The following is a 20874-nucleotide window of genomic DNA, read 5'->3' as shown; positions in this document are numbered from 1 at the left end:
AACACTGGAGATTCTTACCAAAATGTGTCCACGTGACTCGAGGAGCAGGTGATCCGCTCACCTTACAGTCAAAGCGGGCGGTGCGACCTTCGATGACCTCCAGGATGTCCAGCTGACGGGTGAAAAGAGGCTCCTTGGATGGGGCGACCTTCAGGTTTGCGTTTGAGGTCAACTCCTCTGCAAATGCAATGACACGTTCCTTAGCAACAAGAGGGTTTTTTTCAGCATTTTTTATTTATTTATTTATTAATCACTCCTTTTCCTTTTAGCATCAGTATCCTTTAAATATGCTGTGTCTCAAATCCAGTGAGAGTCATAGATTTGCTCCAATCCTGGAGGTCATTCATGGAGGTTATTGATTCCAGATCTGTGCCAAAAACCGATTACTTCCTCCCATATTTCATTGAAATCTGTTGACTTATTTAACTAAAAGACAAACAGAAAAAAACAAAACCATAACCTCCTTGCATTTTCCAACTTCTCTAAAACAACCGTGTTTGTAGTTCACCTTTGGCAGTGCTCAGCTTGCATGTGTATGTCCCACTGTCATCCTCGTGTACTGAATTTAGCAGCAGACGGCACCTGTAGGATAAAAGAAAATAATAATAATTCAACATGTGAACAACTGACAGATAATTGTGCAAAATTACTGTTTCACTGACAGTGAAGCAAGTTAGAACAATGGAGGGTGGAGATCCAAGACTATTAGACTAAGGGAGTTCAGAAACCAACATTTTTCCAGTCTGGGTGCATCTTTACAGAATTAACTTCCTATTTTCCAAGCCTTTATTTAAACAAAACTAATTAAATAAGGAAGAAAAGAGTTAAACAAATACACACCGCCAAAAGACATGAATCTATGGAGTCAGAGGAGTGCCATAAAAATAATTAATCTGTAAAAAAAAAAAATTGGAACTATAAATACATATAATATATAAAAGAATAATTATAAGCATTTTCATTTATTTCTGTATACATATATCTATTTATATATAATATTAAATAATAATAATTTTTTTTTGCATATAATTTATTCAATTTGTTTTTTTTAAGGAAAAGTAAAGGGATAAAAATAAATAAATTACTTGATAAAAAATAAATAATGATTTGAAAAATACAGGAAAAAAATAGAGTAATGTAAATGCAAAAAACATATATTTTTTAAAAATAAATAAATAAATAAATAAATACATACAGAAATACAGAATAAATAATAACAATGAAAATAAATTAAATGAATTTATTCTTTATTTATTTCTCTTTGTATTTCCACATTTTTAATTCACTTATTTATTCTATATTCCCACATTTATTTTTCTTATTCTTTTACAGTTTTATTCATTTTTATGGCACTCCTTTTTATGGACTCCACATGAACCCACCTCTTGCCATCAAAGTGCATTTTGCAGTTGAGCAGCGCCGGCTGGATCAGCTTCCCGTTTGAGAGCCAGTCCACTTCGACGTCTGGGGGTCCTGTAATGTGACACTCAAACATGGCCGACTCTCCGGCCCTCACCGACACACCTTTTACCTCCCGGGTGATTTTGAGTGCCGTTTGTGCTGCAGACGCTGATAAAAACATAGAAAGAACAGCTATTTTAGAAGATATTTGTTACAACATGAGTAAACTAGACGGATTAAATTCTTCATCACTGACCTTTGACCTCCACTCTGCACTCGGCTTGCTTGCATCCGTACTCGTTGATGATCTTACAGACGTAAAGCCCCGCGTCTGACCTCTGAGCTGAACCGATCCTCATCTCGATGGTGCCGTCGTCTGTCTCGCGCACAGCGAAGCATCCCGCCGTCTTCACTGTGACTCTGTCCTTCAACCTGGGTCAACACAAAGTGGCCGTCACAGTCGTTTACACTCAGGTGTTTAATAGTGTGACGGGGAAACAGCAAGTGACCTTGGTTGAGATAATAGCTTCAGGTGTCTACCAAGATGTTTGTCTGCAGTAAAGCTTTCAGGAACGATGTCTTACCAGTAAACCATGGGTTTGGGCTGCCCTGCGACCTTCGCTGAGATGACGACATCTTGACCCTGAGTCACCTCCTGGTCACACGGTGCCACCTTTTAAAGGATCACACATACACACAACGGCTTTTATAGGTTTGAGTCTCTTTTCAAGCAAATATGGCAAACATTTGCTGGTAACAGCTTGTGAAATGTGAATAGTTTCTGCTTTTTCTCTGTAAATTATAATAGTAATTAAATAATTTAATATAAAGTATGTCACCTTAGGCAATAGGAATTGTTATTGTAATTTTTTTTAAAAATTTTCGGGCATTTCATAGACGATTCATTATTTTTTGTAGACAAATAATTAATTAACAACAACAACTAATAATCTGAAAAAATTATTGATAATGAAAATAAATAACCAAAATAAATAAATGAACAAATAAATGTGAAAATAAATGAAATGCCACATGTACTTATTCTTTATTTATTTCTCTTTATATTTCCACATTTATATTCTTATCTTTTTACAGTTAGCTGCAGCCCTAATTCAAATATAAATACAATTTCAAACATATCAAAATATCAGTTACAAGTTGCATAAAAAAAACAATAAATAAAATTTATTTACCCCTTTTTATTTAATTTATATTTATTAAATTTTTGTCAAATTGTTGTCTTTATTTATTTATTTTTTTAGGTTATATTGTCATGTAATAAAATTGTTTGTTAAGTGTATTATTTTGCCTGTATTAAATAAATAAAAAAAAAGATCAGATTTGAAAAACAAATCAGATTTTGCTTCTGAGCCTCTCCTACCTGAAACACGGGAGCTTCTTTGAAGTGGACTCTTTTACTCGGAGCAGGTGAGTCCCCGAGCTCCATCGCCTCCTCCTGAGGGCTCAGATACTCCTCGTCTCCTCCTCCGCTACTCGCTTCCGACGCCCCGGCTGGTCTCCCACATTGCATGTGGGTTGGCTCTGGAAGAAAAGGAGAGATGATGCCCATGGACATAAGTATCATGTCATTCACCTTTACTTGGGTTCATGAAAATGTCACCTCTGATTTGCACACTTCTTAAATTTGTGTAATTAAGTGTTTGAAATATGGTCAACATGGCACCAGGTTAAACCTTTAGATGGGAACAATCTGTCAAGGCTCTGATGTTTACAGTCTTTTGCTCGCTTTTGCTGGAGATGACTATCTTTGCCAAGACGAGCAGTTGGCAACGCGGAGCGGTGAGTTAGAGATGAGTGGGCCATGTGCACCCACGGAGCGTAGGGACCTCTCTGAAAGTGACCGTAACTGAACAGATAATGAATTAATCCCTTAATCCCTGACCCAATCACTCGCTTATTCCCATGGAGTTCCAGAGCAGACACTGTGTCTGGACTGCTGCAGTCAGAATTAAATCACAGCTGGATAGAGAAATATAGAATAGACTTGTTAAGACTCCTCTGCTCTCTCTCTCTTTCTGCCTTTCTTTGTAAAACACAGACATCTGGCATAAGCAGATAGCACTGTGACAACTGGAAATGAATAATATCCATCCGTGGAACAGAATTAAGACATTCAAACAACAGCAGAGTGGATGGATAAAAGTGTATATCTGCTGTAAACTGCAGATGAAATAAGTCAACTTGTCCACATGCGTAGATGCTAAAAAACACACAAGTATATATGCAAGAACTGATTTACAGCAATAAAACATTCAAATTAAGATTTCCTCTTTACAGAAAACCCCCGTTTATGCCGGATTATTTTTAGGTAGGTAGGTATTGTGATGTATTGTCATCACGCTGGCGTTAAAAAGGGAAAAATAACCTACCTAGAGTCACATCTCTGAGCGGCGTCTGTGCACCAGGGGATAAGTCCCGGGACTATTTACACAAACCTGCCAACTCTTACACAACTGCTGCTGCTGCACGAGCCAGCCAACCTTCCTTTTCAGTCTCATCCTCTGCTTCACGTCACGGTTATGTCAATAGTCTCTAAAAATTCCTGACATCCTGAAGGTAAATGTTGTAGAAGTTCATTGTAGATATTTTTTCCCATAGAGGGATGATGATAGTGTGGAAACCCTATTTGATGTTTTATGCAAGAAATGACCAGAATTACAGCGTTAATCTCCTTCACCAGATTGAGGTTTGACATCCTTTGTAGCCCGAGAAGTCATTCTCTTTCCTGCTCTGTTCCCAGCTGAAGTGACTCACATAATCTCCCAGCACATTTTGACAACTCCAAGCCCCCTCGGCGTGAAATCTATAGGGAGATGAAAAACTCCACGATTGCGGCAGTAATCTCACACGGGGACATAAAGCAGACTGCAATTACCCCGAGAGAACAAGAGGGCGGCTAAAAATACTCCAGCGTGTTAGACTCCACTGGCCTAATATGGCAACACAGGCCCCGTAGTGCTGCTGCTGCTGCTGGTGGTGAGACGCTACCAGAGTGTACGCTCACATTTTGTTGACAAAGTGCAGGTTGCATTTACATGAGCTGAATTAACACTCTGGGAGCTTTTCAATACAAACATCCACCGCGGGCACATTTATAACAGAAAGCTTTTTTTTTTTTTTCCCAAAAGTAATATTTATTGTTTACTCCTGATCCTGAATGCCATGCCTGCCTTTAAGACTCCAGAGACCTTTGTGTGACGGGGCACGTCTGCTTTTTTTTGAATCCGCACCGAAGGGGAGCTCGGTGCCTTTTAAGAATTAATGGGTTGCCATGGCAACTATCACTGCGAGGAGCCCCGGTCGGGATGCTGAGCTCCAGCAGGCCTTTGTAGTCATTAAGACAGAATGTCATGGCGGAGGAGGGCTGGCAGTGGATTACAGCGAGTTTGTGTGTGTGTGTGTGTGAGTCAACATGTATTTCAAGGAGAGCACCGTTTCTGCCTCTCTGCCTTCATTTAAATTTGTGTTGCAGTGCTTGTAAATGTGTCGCTGTAACACCAAACGTAACAGCGAACGTCTCACCTGACTGGATATAGAGCGTGGCGCTGCAGGACGCTCTGCCCGCCGCGTTGACAGCTGTGACGCAGTACGAGCCGGCGTTGTTCCGCCTCATCTGCTTTATCGTCAGGCTGTGCCTCTCACCCTCAGCTTTAACCACGTGGACGGCGTCGCTCCGTATCGCCACATTGTTCTTCTTCCATGTCACTGAGGGAGGCAGAGAGGAACACATTCACTGGGATGACAAACGCAATAAAACCTCCCACAGAAAAAACGAATATAGCACAATCCACCTTACAAAGATTAGTCCTGAAAAAAGCTCTTTGGTTTTGGTTTATACAGATTTTCACGGAAAAAGACAGATTTTTTTCAAATTCATTTTTTTTTTTTTTAAACAGACTGGATTTTACTTCCCCACATAATTCCCCCAAAAATCACGACATTTTTTAAATTCATTAAAAAATGCAAAAGAGCTGATTATCTCAATAAATTATTAATAATACAAGTAAACGTATTCTTGATAAATTATTATATTATTTCTAAAATGATTTTTCATGATACAATGTTAATTTCTCATTTTCAAAATAAAGAAATAAAAACATACAAGAAAAAACTAAAATATTGAAAATACGAGAAAACAAGAAAGAAAAAAAAGAAAAACTTACAAAAAACAACAAAGAACGGAAAATATAAGAATACAAGAAAGAAAGAAAAGAAAAACATACAAAAAACAAAAAAAAATATAGAAGATACAAGAAAACAAGAAAGACAGAAAATAAAAAAATAAAAAAAACAACAGAAATATAGAAGACGCAAGAAAACAAGACAGAAAAAAAGAAAACCCTTTGTAATTAATACCGTGTACATCATGTTCTCAGTTGTACCTGTCGGGGCCGGGCTCCCAATGACGATGCATTTCAGGGTGACCTCGGAGCCGCTGGATCCCTTCATGTCCACGAGAGCCCTCTCAAACCTCGGGCCCTCAGCTGGCTCCTTGTCAGCATCATCATCAGACGAGTCCCCTGAAAACAAGACGTCACGTTTATGTCGACCTGGTTTCATAAACTGGGTCATGACCCAAAATTAGTCATGGGCTAGTTTCTGTTTTTGGGACCCCATGTGTAATGAGTTCTCTCAATGAGTCTGGGCCCCGCGGCAAGTCTGTGTGTTGGATTCATTTTCCATAACATGATAGATACACTTTTTTGTTCAGTTTTGCATTTGCTGTGTTTGAAGTGATCACTCTGCAGTTGCTGTTTTTCGTGCTAATTTGTTTCAAGTTTATTGGGATTTAATTTAATGGTGAGTTTAATAAAAATGTTTTCCCTCTTTCCTAATTAGTTAATCATCTCATAACCCCTCAAATTAATCCAGCAGCCCTCACAGTAAGTTGGGAATTACTCACTTAAACTAATAGAGCCGAAAAGTACTGCTTTACATACTTAAAGGAAGTTGGTTCATATCGCTGGGTTCACAAAATCCAGAAATAGATGGACGTTGGATTTCTGAAGGGACATTTTGAAGGTGGCACTTTGGGTTCAGTTTAGTTCGGTCATGCAAGCAGCAGCCAACTGTTGTGTGAAATTGCCTGAGAGACCTGTCAGTCAAGGCAAACATACCCCAAAAATATACTTCCTCTATCTCTAACCTTTAAAAAAAGTCACCTAGAAAAGATGAAAATATGTTTTCTCATTGACTTTGGTGCAGTTCAAGTTATGCATTGGCTTCCAACATTCATCTGTTGTGGCTGCTGCTTGTTTTAGATTTCTACAAAGACAAACAATCATCATCAAATCTGTCCTACCTTCCCCTGGAGATCTGGGTTGAACAGAACAGCCTCTCCTGCTCTTGCGAACCTTCCCCTCTTTCCTTCTGCTCTTGCTTCTCTCGTCCGTCTCCATGGGTTCGTCCTCCACCAGGATAGTGGGGATGTTCACTTTCGAGGCTGGAGACGTCCGCCCCGCCTCCGCCTTTCTCCTTTTCAGGAGAGGGCTGACGGAAGGAGTGGGTGAAGGGGTGAGCCGCGGGGGCTTAGGTGGGTACCCTGGTTCCCTCACAGTTATTGGGGATGCCCTCTTCCCATTCGGGCTTGGCGATCTGCGGTCTGCTTGGTTGTCCATCTTCGTCCCCAGATCTCTGACGGGGGATGAGGATCTTTGCGACGTGGCAACAAGTGCGTGTTTGTCAGCTGCTGGAGCGCTTTGTAGGGTTTCCCTGTGTGCCAGGACAGGAAGACTGTTATGCAATACCGACAATAAATATTAGATTTCAAGCAGTGTAAAATGAATTCAAATTTTGCGTCGAGATTTGTTGACATGGTTTTAAAAAACACACAAATTCATCAGTAAAGATGTTTTTCTCCAAACCTGGTGAGGCTTGTCCTTGTGGCTGTTGGCAATGGTTGCCCTGGTAACTGGTGAACTGGTGCCGTCTCCATGGTAACAGAGATTTTCCCTGTGCTTCCTCGTGATGAGCCATCCGCTGGTTTCCCCTGTGAATCTGGCTGTGTCATCTGACTCTTTCCAGGGTTGTTGCTCTGATTCCCCAGACCGCTGCCTTGGGCCTGTGGAGAAATCTGCAATCTGCCGTCCCCGACCTTTCTGTCCTCCAGGGCTCGCTCCCTCGCCTCCAACTTTTTAACCACTTGGGGAGGAATGGGCTCGAGCTTCCCCGTGGTCAGCCTCTCCTTCGGCGACAGCTGCTCGGTGGAATACGCCTTCTTCAAGCTCGGTTTCCCCACGAGCTTCTTGATCCTCTGGAGCTCTTCGGCAAACTTGCTCTGGTAGCTCTGGACCCTCTGGGAGTAGCTCGTCTTGTCCTCTAAAGAAGACGCCCGCTGCTTGAACGCCGCCCGCTTCTGGGCCACGCCCTCTTTGCCGGGGCCTCCTGTCTTCTTTCCGCTGTCGTCTGAGTCGCAGGAAGCCGCTCGTCCGAGCCTTGACCCCGGCGGATCCACGCTGGCCCTCCGCTCCTCAAAAGCGAGGACCTTGTCGAAGATCTTGGGCCCTGCTCGAGCCAGTTTGGGTGTCATGACAACACTGTTAACACTTTGGGGATCTGAAGGTTTATCCTGGTCTCGGGTGCTAACGCTGTCTTTGTGCGTACCGGGAGAAGACAGGGGGACGCGGGAGGAGAGCCCCTGTGATTCGTCAGCAGTTTGAGTCCTAGAGGGGTGAGGGTTGAGGGGAAATGGAGGTGTGAAGTTAGAGCTCGAGTGCAGCTGCCGTAGGCGTTGGAAGAGTAATAAAGAAGCAGGTGAATGTCCATTAGTGTCATTTTGTGTTATTTTCTTTCAGAGTTCCTTGTGTTGTGTCGGTGCTCTCTCATTTCAGAGAGCGACACGTCAAACAGCGTAAAATGAAATGGCAGAGAAAGTAAAATAAGATTTCACACGTTCTAAAGAACTATCTGTGGTGAAGTGGAAGACACCCTAATATGATAATAATAACTGGAAAATTGTGACAAAATGTCAGAAAAAAATGCTTCAACTTCAAAATACAAAAAACATCATGCCTAAAAAAAGAACCCGTGAATCACATGATCATTAATTTGTGAGAGCATTCATGCTAATATCAGCTCGGATTAAAAGCCAGCAACCCCATGCCATGCCACAGCAAACCTATAAAGATGGGGGTGTTAATCCAAAAAGTGAGGGGGGGCTGCTCTAGAAAACATGCAGTGGGTAAAAAGAGTCATCACAGTTTTCAGTAGTGCTGAATAATACGTATTAGCAGATTGATTCAACGCGTGGCTGTAAGAAATATCAACAATGATGTTGTTTAAGAATCATTGTTAGACTGAAACCAAACCACTCGTAAAAACAGAGTCAAAGGAAAGTGTGAAAATAAAAATGGGAAGTAACAACACTGTATGAAAAAAGCTTATGAAATAAGAGTAAAAAAATGATTAAATATGGAGTACAATTTTTGCGAGTTGGGTCTATGGAGGATGTAATGTCTTATGTGTCTGCAATTTGGGGTTTGTGGCCAGTCTTTTTTTTGTTTTTTTAGTGGAATCCTTAAAAATAAAAGCCATGTGCTATAACGGCATCGAAAATGTCCTCCCTCTGTAGAGGCTGAACATGCTCCCATAGTAGTCGCTGCCTACAGAAACACTTTCCTCTGACCCCTGAACAGGCCGTGCCAGGTTAGCGTGAGACGCCCGGATCAGCGGTTCCACACCCAGGTGACGGACGGGGGGGGCCCCCTCGCCGGGAGCCCCGCCGAGGGCTTGCCTGGCTGGGTTGGCGGGGTCCAAGTGGAGCCCCGGAGGGCGGGAGCCCAGAGCGCGGAGCTCTCGCTCCACCACGGGGTCGTAGCCGCCGGGGAGGGTGGCCCTGCGGTCTGAAGCGTCCGGGTTGTAGTCCATCATCCCGCCTCCCTCACCTGCAGAGAGAAGAGAGACACCAGAAATATGTTAGTCCATCTGTATCAACTACTTTTCATTGTTTAAAAAAGACTAACAGTGTGGCTCATCAGGCAGTACTTGGATGTAGGGCTGCAACTAACGATTATATTCATTGTCGATTCATTTGGTGATTATTTTCTCGATTAATCGATTAGTTGTTCGGTCTATAAAATAATAAAAAATGTCGATCAGTGTTTCCTAAAGCCCAAGATGACGTCCTCAAATGTCTTGTTTTGTCCACAACTCAAAGATATTCAGTTTACTGTCACAGAGGAGAAAAGAAACCAGAAATTATTCACATTTAAGCAGCTGGTATTTAGAGAATTTAGACTTTTTCTTCTAAACAGTTGCCGATTAATTTAATAGTTAACAGCGGATTAATTTAAATTGTGGAACAGAGAGAAATGTTTTAAGATTTAGGCAAAATCTGTATGTTGTGTTTTTATTTTCTTCATTTTTTTTCTTAATAAGACGGCTCTCAGTCAGTACTGAATAAAACTCAAAATTAACAAATTTCCAATCTAAAAATAAATATTTTAAATGTCACCAATAGCATTTGTTGCGTTAACATAAATACAGTATGTACTAGGAGGTGGTAGATGTATTTTTATAGCTGCAATGATTAATTGATTATTTGTCAACTATTAAATGACTCAGCAACTATTTTAATATTTGATTAATTGTTTTAAGCAATTTTTAAAGAAAAGAAAAAAGTAAAAATATTCACATTTAAGAAGCTGGGATCCGATGAATTTAGAATTTTTTCTTTTAAAAAATTACTCAAACCGATTTATCGATTATAATTTCATCATTGACAACTAATCGATTAATTGCTGCAGCACTGCTTGGATAGTAGGATCAATTCACGGTTGGTCTTATAGAATATCACCATAGAAGATAAATCTTATTAACTTGAATACAAAACAGAGAAAATGTAGAGAATGTTTCAAAAATATTAATTAATAATTGTGGAGACATGGATCATGTGTGTTAATCTTTAAAGTTTTGTTTAATGTCAGACCTTTTGTGAATTGAATGTCATTGGAACACCCTTAGCACTTTTAATTTCTAGACTGTTCTCTACTCCTTTTCAAAATATTACCTTTTTTAAAGCGTAAAATGGATAATCAAGGCTTATATTCAAAATATTCTACTATATCCAAACTAAAAAAGAGCATGCAAAATAAAGATTACTTCACTAACTGAACGATTCAGCAACACAAAGAGCAAGAATCCTGAGCTGGTAGAAAATGAGAGCGTAGTGCAGGGAACATCAGTAAGCATAAAAAAAGGGTTTAGATGGATAAAGAGTCTATTGATCGCTTGAAAACAGGAAATGAAGCAGAACGTGTGCTACGGCCACGTTGCGGGAGCGTGCACCACTTAAAGAGATCCTCCCCCCGTCGCAAATCAGGTAATGATTGACGTTTTAGTGATGAGCGACGGAGACAGGAATGCTTTGGCAGCGGGAAAAGAAAGAGCAGTCAGCATCTTCCGTTAACGACGGGAACCTTGAGACAGCGGTGGTGTCGAGCATATAAAAACGACAGGCTGCAATCACGAATGATACTGACTCAGCGGCGCAATCGCAAAACAAACTACAGCAGTTCTTCTTAAAGCAAAATGAGAAATCTTTTCAGAGGGGGAGCTTCAAAATTCAGCTTTCACTCCTCAAGACAAATGTCCACTGGATCCAAACAAGGTCCGTCTGGTAGTGGCACAAATTTCCTGCAAGAAATGCATAACTTAGGAGGGAAATGCATCTTGTTAACAAGGCATTCCAGTTTTTGCATGCAGCTGAGGCAACCAGAATCTGCTCCTTGAAGAGAACAAATGATGTATCACCTCATCCCTCCCTCATTTGATATTCTCTTTCTGGGTTTTTTTTCGTCTCTTGAGGGACGTGATGAGGGCGTAGTCAGCCAGCCGCCAACACGAAAGCTTAGAAAGTGCAAACACCACGCACAAGCGAGGGAAGAATATAAAATGTCTTTCTGGCGGAGGTGTCAATATTTGGGATCTATATTCAGACGTCCTGTTGCCTGGTTAGGATACGGGTGCTGAGGGGCATGCAGGCTCTGTGACGCCGGTCAACCAACACCACTTTAGCAAATGAGTATATCAGGAATTCTTTTGACCTGTGAGAAGCTGACAGGAAAAGGGCTCTTTAAGTTGTAAATGGATAATCTCTGCCACTTAAGGAAATCATTTTTACGTTTGCATTTTAGACATTTGCATCATTTCTTTGGCCCTCTTCTTGTGAAAAATGAAATCTTTAGGTTTAATCAGATTTGGCCTACGTGTCGTATTAAACCAAATGGGGATGATGGGAAACTGCTAGAAACTCATTTTTTTAAATACAAGACACATTATTTGCTTCTGTTGGCAGAAAATGCAAAATGTCAGCGTTCAGCAACAGCGAACATCGACTTACCAATCTGCTGAAGTCCTCTTACCTCTGACTGACCCGCAAGTCATTCTTAGCTTTGCAGTCACGTGGACTTTAAAGTAAAGGTCAACTGGATTTTTAAAGGCCGATATAATAGCGATAGTTTGGAGCAGGAAAAAGCAGATTGATCGGGCGACGTCTTCTTTACTTCTGCAGCAGCCTAGTGGATGCGATGTGGCTTATGACAGGCCAGGATTACTTCTGTTACGCGTCCCGTTACATTGTTAAACGCCACTCTTACAAACCGTTAATGTTCGTGCATACTCCCGGGGTAAGGAGGATACTAAAGTGTGCGATTTCATTTAATTTCATGAACGGTTACGTGGATTATTTGGAAGAGAGAAACGCCAAATTGATAAACAAGTTAAAGTAACAGTGAAGGATTTCGTTTCCTATATATTTCGAGAGATCACTTGACTCTGTGTATGGAGCTGCATGCAAAACGGGGACGTCCCCACACGAACGTAACAGGCCGTGCAGCCATCGGCCTCTATCAGAGAGCCCCGTTCCGCCGATAACGATGGTTTGTAAAACGTCCTATCGGCGCCGATTAATCGGTTTGCATAACCTCCTCTACCTCTACTTTAAAGGAAATGAATGAAAGACGGAGCGAATATTCACTGAGACTCGTGCCAGTGTGACCAAACTCGACTTAGTTTGCAGTTATATCACACTGGAGAAGCTTTAAAATAATGAAGTAAGGCTGTCTAACAAAGAAATTCGTAGTCGACTAACAATCACATGATTGGGGCAGCCCTACAAACGAGCAGCTCTGTCTCCGCTGAGCAACACAACTCCATCTCAACTTAATGCTCTCCATTTACATCCTAATTGAATTAAATTGGCAAAGCGCAAGTACACAACAGAGTAAAAATAATTATTGCCATTAGCTTCAACCTAATTCATCCAACAGAGACCGTATTCTAGGCTGTATGTTCCCCTGTGGAGCCACGCAGTCAGATCCAGACCTGAGACAGGTTCCCTGCTGAAACTAGGGCAGTGTGTCACACTGTTGCATCACACCATGACGGATTCATGCATTCTGCCATATCGGATTTTATCCAACGCACGGCTTGGGCCAAGCTGATAACAAGCCTCCATTAAATCTATCAATATGCATTGAATCATAATGTTGCAGAAGTGTGCTTTTGGCAGCGGTGTTGGTGCTGCAGTAAATCATATTGACTATATAAATAAGGTTTACTGAATATGCTGCACTCCGCACGTCTTTTTGAAAATATCGCCTGTTTGCAACAATAAAAAGAAGGGAAAAAAAGAAGGAAAAGGTGGTGCTATAACTGCACATAAACCTCAGGGAGATTTGAGATGACATACCCGAAGGTCCTCTCCGTCCAGCCTTGTCTTGGTGCCTCCCGGGCCCTTCTTTGGTTTCCATCTGAGGCTCTGTGGTCTCATCCTCTGTGGTCTCAGAGTCTGAAATAAAGACACACAGATGGGTAAGATGGAGAATGGAATTTTCAGGAAAGAGGAATTGAGGTGGCGGAGGAAGAAGAAGAGGAGGCTGAAAACAACAACAGAGTCCCGGTTGAAAATGACATTTCACGTTTGCTTAGCGGCGCAGAGTTTGATGGGTCCTTGGAAAACGCCGCGGAGGGGCCCCCAGAGGGAAATAAAATGGGTTTTGAAGCTGGAGCGTGACATGAAGCCAGCTGTGGCTTATAAAAATACATGGCTGATACATGGAGGGGAGGCGTATGTATAGATGCTCTCTCCTCGGGTCTTTGGTAACAAAACAGCAGGGCGAGCTTTGCTTCCTTCATTAGATTAAACGCTTTGTTCATTTAATTATTATTATATACAGAACAACAGGGACCACGATGGAAATAAGTCCTGGATCTGTTGTGCTATCCCTAACTAGTGTATGTGGAATTTTTTTATTTAATCAAAACAAATCTATAAATATGTCACCTGCTGAAATCATAACTCGCACCCTTCTAAAACACAGTAACCAAAGCAGATTTACAATTCAATGAAGCGTTAGAATAGCACAAAATATGAAGAAAATTAGGCCTGAAACACAGGTTATTAAAAATGTTTTTCCTTTTAGAAAAGAATTTCACATCATAACCAAGGTTGTAATAGATTTTTTAAATTAGATTTTATTGTATTTTAGTTTTGACTTTTTCATTTTCAGAGTGAGTTTGCTAGTTTTAGTTTTTAAGAACGGTTTAGTTTTAGTTTTTATACATTTTTTATACATAGTTTTAGTATGTTGGAAATTCATGTTGTCACTTTTTTTTGGTAGTGATGTATTATAGCTAAAAAAAAAAAAAAAAAGTGAAATTAATTGGTTCATTTGTATTACTTTTTAACCAGGAATATAGTTTTAGTTTTTCTTAAAGAATATAGTTTTCATTTAGTTTCAGTTTATTAAAACTATTTTTCTCTGCTTATTTTTAGTTTACTATAATAACCTCGATCACGACTCCGAACCAAACTAAAATTTGCTTAGATGTCAAGATTATGAGATGATTACTGGGTAACCTTTACAAAGTGAAACAACATGAAGTGATATTTCTGTGCAGCAGTAAAGCAAAATGCCAACCATTTAGAAAAAACGACATAGTAAACGGGGAAACTGAAATCACAAAAATGTAATACGTGCAAACGAAAAGAAAAGACGGGGACGACATTCATTTGTGGTCTTGATTTTTTATGAGGAACATTCAAAAGCAGAAAGAAGAAGACAAATACGGGTAAATAAAATATGATGGAGTACTGATTTCTCATGGGAGTTCATCTTAAATATTAAAGGGATAGTTCAGGTGCTTTGAAGTGGGGTTGTATGAGATCCATAGTCTGTGTATTACCTACAGTAGATGACAGCGTGCCCCTACCATTGAGAAGCAGACAGGGACGGCAGAAAAACATATTTTACTTATCTAAAAAAAAAAAAACAATATCAGTGTACGCTATATTTAGAATATTTTCCAACTGCGAACTCAACTGAAAGTGAAACATATCTATACTGTTTTTGTCATCGGAGCCTGCTCGCATTAGAGAGAGCTTAGATAAGTTTCACTTTCAGTTCAGTTCCCTGTCGGAAACGAGGCTGTCTGACGGCGAGATAAAGCGGTGAAAAATATTCTAAATATAGCGTACACTTAAACGGATATCCATTTTTTTAGGTGGGCCTTTCTTATAGGTGGCTAAAATAAGTTTTTCTGCTGCCCCCGTCCACAGCACTGTATTGCTTTGCTCCAGTGTCGGTGCTACAAAGTGGGAGGCGTGCTGACCGTCATCTACTGTACGTAATACACTGACTATGGATGAGTACAATCCCACTTCAAAACACCCAAACTATCCCTTTAAGAAACACCAATGAAGGGAAGTGGACTGAGAGAAACAGAAACCACATGGTCACAATAAAGTGCCTGAAACCACATCTCTGTGATTGAGATCACATTACATCAGCAGGGTGAACAGATGAAGCCGAGGAGGGACGGATGGGAAGAAGAAGAAGAAGAAGAAGAAGAAGATGAAACGAGACGGGCAGGTTTACCATAGCTTTGCTTTCGGCAGGAGCGGAAAACTTCACTTCCATAGTGGCAGCAAGAGAGGGCAGACGGGAGAGCACCGTTACTATGGAAACCAGCATCTCGCTCACCCACACGACCAATCCTCTTCGTACCCATTAGAGTCTAAAACCGCCAGCCAAACTGCTGGGTGGCTGACGGATACGTTTAGAGAGCTCGTGGAGGAGGAGGACGACAACCACATGATAGGTCGCACCTCATTGCGCCTCAAGTCAGATCCTGATTAGATAATTCCAGAAGGTCTGCCTAATGATAAGAAAGCCAGTGTAACATGAACAATCACCATCAACTCATTGCATTGCTAGCAGCATGTGTGCGTGTATGTAGATCCACCCATCTGTGTCGAATGAAGTTAAATAGCTTGCTCACCGGGCGTGGGAAATCGACTCGGCAATGTAATTATGAGGGAGTATATTTCACAACGTATGGCTTGTGTTGTAATGTAAATAGGATTTGGAGTGCCTCTGGTTTGGCTTGTATCGCAGATATGTGCAAATATTATCCCATAAACCATCGAGGCCACACATTATTCACTCAAGGATTTTTATGCAGAGAGGCAACAGCGAGATTAGAAAAAAATATTGCTGTGTGGGGGTGGATGTACAATAATAAATCCCACTCTCCTTGTAAGCAGTAAAAACATATAAATACACTAAAGCAATATACAACAGCAACTTTCATATAGAAGAGAGTTATTAGAGGAATAAATCAAAATGAAGCACATGCTGTCCAAGGCTAAACACAAACAGAAAAAAAGAGGCCTGGGATAAATCATAGATTTCTAACAGAAAACAATAGGAGACGGTAGATTTGGTGTAAAGCTTATACTGATAACACACCATGGGTAAACCTGCCAAATGTCCGTGTGGAATGCCCAGTTCTCTGAAACAAGATACAAAGTACAATGCATTATTCAGCAGCAAACACAGCCAAAGATTCTGTTATACACAAAACACTGGAGTGCAAAACTGCAAAGGTCCCTTTTTACCCAAAAGTATTGTTGTTGTTGTCGCATTCTTAACTCGGGAGTAGCAGAAAGTGTGTCAACATGCTGGAGTGGTAGTAGAATTTGTCACCGTTTAGAAAATCACAGGGCAATGTTATCCAAAAATGTGTAAACTTGTAGAGTTGACTGCGTGGGAACTGTATGGCGAGAAATATTAGATGTCGTACTGGCATCTAGTGGTACATTCCTTCAGCATGTTAGTTTATTCCTGACCTTGGGAACAGTATGCGTGCCGAAATAAATCCAACTCAAAAAGGTCCACTTATTTTTGGACAGCGGGCAACCTCCCGGTGACTGAGAAGTGAAGCCAATGCGGAAGTGCCTTAAACTTGCATTCTTTCTAATAGCCAGCAGGGGGCGACTCCTCTGGTTGCAAAAAGAAGTCAGATTGTATAGAAGTCTATGAGAAAATGAGCCTACTTCTCACTTGATTTATTACCTCAATAAACATTGTAAACATGAGTTTATGGTCTCAATCATTAGTTTCAAGTCTTCTTCAATACAGCATGATGTTCATTTAGTAAATTATGGTCCCATTTACAGTCAAATAGACCATAAAGCAGGGGATGCTTTAGGGCGTGGCTACCTTGTGATTGACAAGGTCGTTACCACGGCGGCGTCACGTCGCTTTCACAGTGTGTTTTCAGATCATGAAAAGTTAATTTTGGTCGCCTAAAAATGTCTCATTCAGCGTTAGCGTTTAGCTCCCACCTCTCCGTGTCACTTCTGGTTGCAACAAAACAAGATGGCGACGGCCAAAAATGCCGAATTTGAGGCTTCAAAATGCAAACCACAAACCAATGGTTGACGTCACGATGACTCCGTTCACTTCTTATATACAGTTTTTGTAGCTTTCTCCCCCGATTCTCATCTGTTATCACAAACTGGTAAAAAAACGTGGCCATCGCAAATTCTTAAAGTCCAAGCTGACCTCTTCAAATGTCTTGTTTTGTCGGACCAACAGTCCAAAACCCAATATATATTTGGTTTACTATGACATAAGACAAACTGAAAACAATGAATTGAGTATCAAAATAGTCAATTTGTTAGTTTTGAAATACATTTTGTTTGAAAACGTGAATCTAGACTACACACTTCTGAAAAACTATAACGTGATATGATCATATCAGGAGAAGATTCCGCTGCGAGCCGATAAATGATGGATATTGAATTGCCGCCCAGCCATATCTATAACAGGGATGAATTTCTAAAATGATAAACCCTCCAGGCCATGTTTCAGCGAATGTCCCCTGCTGATAAAGCAGTTGGTGAAACTGCTTCTTGGACAGTCTGTCAATCAGCGCCGAGCAGAGCTCCTCAGAATGACTCACTGCTTTGCAACGGCTGGAGAGCGAAAAAAGTAGCAAAAGTGCGAAGTGAAATGACTCATTTCACACTCATTTACCCCCCCACGTTTTTTTTTTTTGCGCACTCCCCATTGGTTCGTGTTTTTTTGTGTCAGGCAAATTTGATTAACTGTTGCCTGGTGGTAACTGCTGTTTGACTCCGCTAGAAGCTTCCATCGCTGTCGTGATCTCCATTGTTATGGCCTCAAGGCAATCATATCAGCAAAAGCCAGCCACGAACGGCATCCCTTTGAAAAGGCGGCATTTGGCAAATACTTCAAAAACAATATATTCTATGGGTATAATCCAAATCCTGCCAGCATTATTCTCAGTCTATAACTCACAAGTCTCAAGGGTTTGATATTGATGCAGAATTCAGAGGAGGCTGAAATCAGCTTTATCCTGTGCTCTGCTCACTTCGTAGCCCTTCTGACTGGCTGCCCTGATTCTCATGTCTCCATGGAGTGTAGCCTACTGACACACTTTTCATCCGCTCCCAATTTGTGAAACCTGTTATAAAAATGACTTATTTATATGACAAAAAGAGTCACGACTTCCGAGGCGCAATGCATATTTCACAACACAGTATGTGGTACGGCAGAAATTTGGACTGTTTTGAAGATGAAAGTGGATTATTGTGCCTTTTTTTAAGATTTTCATGTACTGAAATTCACTTTACTGATTTTTCTACCTGGAGTTTTCCTGGGTTGACTTTTCTTTGTTACATTGACCTGATTGGCGCTCAATTTATTTGACAGATAATAGACAACAAACGGAAAACAGCAAGCGTCACCTCTTTTAGCTTTTTTCCCCAACAGAATTGAACGCATAAAATAGTGGAGCTCGGTTGAAAATCAATGTATTCCCCACAAAATATTCCTAAATTTGCATGTCATTATCAGGTAAAGGGTGTGGCATGACATCCCGATGTGTAAAAACCTACTAATCTCCTGAATTTAGCTCAATAACACATCATTTTTTTTCTCCACAAAAAAGGAGCAAACTCACCTGAAATCTCTTCTTGGACCAGATTTTCTTCATCTCTTCAAGTAGCGCTTGCGGGATTACCTGTGGCTCACAAAAACATCCCCACAACCCGAACAAGCCCAGGGTGTGGCATCATCAAGATTCAAAACGGGATTCAGCTGCCTTTTTTGTGCGTGGGTGTGTTTACTCTCCAGTCTGGCGGCAAGACGGGGAGAAAGAGATAGAGAAAGAGAGAGAGAGAGAGAGAGGGGATGCAAATAAGCCGGAGCCAGGTGTCTTTGTGTCTGAGCGTGTATCCGCTGATGTGAACAGCGTCCCGCTCTGACGTAGACGTTGCCTTTAGAGGGGCAATTCTCAGCTGGTTTAGTCCAACTCCCCCCCCCTCCTCTCTCTCTCTCTGCCCGTTCTGCCTCAATCGAGAGCGCGAGAGGAGGTGGGGGGTTGGAAGTCTGAGCGTTAGGGGTGTGTTGGTCTTGATTGCAGTGATGAGAGTGGTGAATAAGGAGGAGGAGGAGGAGGAGGAGGAGGAGGAGGAGGTGGGAAAAAAATGAGGATGAAAACAACTGTTTTTTTTTTTTTTGGAGTGAAAGATGAGAGCGACAAAGATTAAGATTGAGACAAAGAGAGCAGAGAGTGGAGGCGAGAGCGAGAGAGAACACGGCTGGTGGGGGGGGGAAAGATCCACGAGGGAGGAGGCGAAGCGGAGGCTAGATGATAGGATAGAGGGGATGAAGTGGCGAGACATTAACGAGGGGGGAAGGGTGAGTGAAATATATCGGTTTCCTCCTGAATACAAACACAAACATCATTCTTACACCCTCTACCTCTCAAGTCTATTCTCCTATGTTCTTTTGTTTCCCTCTCTAAGGAAGATATAGCAGCCCTCAGCAAAACCCATAAGCCATCAATTATTTATCTATATTCCATGTCTGTTAGCTTTAACCAGTGATAGGGTCAAGGTTACCACAGCCTCGAGCCGCCGGGGGCTATTTAGACGTTCCCCCCTGCTGGACTACAGCATGTTACTTATTCCAGGTACATAACAAGCAGCAGCCACAGTTCAACCTCAAAATAATAATCATTATGGATTAATCGTTGCAGAGCCCAATGCAACGACTTTTTGTCTAACAGAAAACCAAGATATACAGTGTGCCATATATAAGGGATAATGTACAGCAAGCAGATCATTGTTGTGTTGTTTATTTCACAACAATGACCCGCTAGCTGTACATTATCCCGCTTATTGCACAGCTACTAACAATAATTTCACACAAAAACGGTCCGCCAGAGTCCGACATCGGAACTAGCAACGGTTTGTTATACATAGCAACGGTGTGCTATAAAGAAATAACAGGCCGTAGAGCGCTGCGATTGACCAATCAGAATCGAGTATTCAACAAAGCCGTGTAATGACGTTAGAAACAGGAACAACTTGTAAATGATCAACATTGTCGCCTTATAAAGTTGATATGGCTAACATATTTTCTAGGGGTGTAAATCACAATATTATATCGATTCAATATAACAATGCAATATTTGCTGACATCACAAAGTCTGCCGCGATTTCGATATGATTCAATTCAGGGGCCTGCGATGGATATGAGACGATATTTCATATATATTTAACACGGTTACATTTATATCAACTCACAAAAAGCAACTAAATAATGATTTGACATTTTTATTACTGGGCCCTTCCAGATATTTAAATGAAAAATTTAATTTAAAGGTCTTATTGATAACATTTTTGTGTCGATGAATATTTAAAAAACAAAACAGGAAAAATAGAAAAAGAATGTCATATAGGCTGCAGGACAGGATACAAAAATACCTCCTGAAGTGGGGAATGTATATGTCTTTCATATTTTATTATTATTTATTTCATTTTATTTATGTATTTCTTTTTCTTAAAATGTTATACTTTTATTGTATTTACTTTAATATTTTTCAGTCATCTTTGTATGACTGATATGTAAAATAAAAATTGTAAGTCATAAAAAAAAATGTTTTTAAATCCACAGAGCCTTTAGAAAGGTAGCGAATGAAAGTATGGCTTTTCCTCGAAAAATATTATGATTGTGAATTAATCATTTAAAAATTTTTGGTGGGTCCAAATGTTATCAATAGCACCTTTAAAAGAATTCAAATGAAAAAAGTCTATTCTTTCTAATAAAAAATAAAAGAAATAGACCCCCTGTTGCC

The 20874-nt window shown here is 40.8% G+C and overlaps 1 protein-coding gene across 6 annotated transcripts in view; it reads right to left on the bottom strand.

The window, feature by feature from the left end:
• spega (striated muscle enriched protein kinase a) overlaps positions 1–20874 on the bottom strand; it is a 70675-nt gene that overhangs the window by 25038 nt on the left and 24763 nt on the right. For 4 of the 6 annotated variants that reach the window (XM_037762177.1, XM_037762172.1, XM_037762173.1 and 1 more), the window contains 12 exons: positions 13112–13210; positions 9155–9305; positions 7287–8084; positions 6725–7134; positions 5805–5942; positions 4945–5127; positions 2783–2943; positions 1986–2074; positions 1658–1833; positions 1383–1569; positions 509–582; positions 19–177 (listed from right to left, as the gene is read on the bottom strand). In XM_037762177.1, coding sequence (XP_037618105.1) covers positions 19–177; positions 509–582; positions 1383–1569; positions 1658–1833; positions 1986–2074; positions 2783–2943; positions 4945–5127; positions 5805–5942; positions 6725–7134; positions 7287–8084; positions 9155–9305; positions 13112–13210 — 2625 coding nt within the window. Of the gene's footprint in view, positions 1–18; positions 178–508; positions 583–1382; positions 1570–1657; positions 1834–1985; positions 2075–2782; positions 2944–4944; positions 5128–5804; positions 5943–6724; positions 7135–7286; positions 8085–9154; positions 9306–13111; positions 13211–15299; positions 15335–16172; positions 16216–18693; positions 19084–20874 lie in introns of those variants that run through there. The other 2 variants (XM_037762174.1, XM_037762178.1) reach the window with 2 other exon arrangements.

Source organism: Sebastes umbrosus, chromosome 24 (assembly GCF_015220745.1).
Source record: "Sebastes umbrosus isolate fSebUmb1 chromosome 24, fSebUmb1.pri, whole genome shotgun sequence".
NCBI lineage: Eukaryota > Metazoa > Chordata > Actinopteri > Perciformes > Sebastidae > Sebastes > Sebastes umbrosus.
The sequence above is the reverse complement of the archived record's forward strand: the minus strand, read 5'-3'. Positions and strand labels throughout refer to the sequence as shown.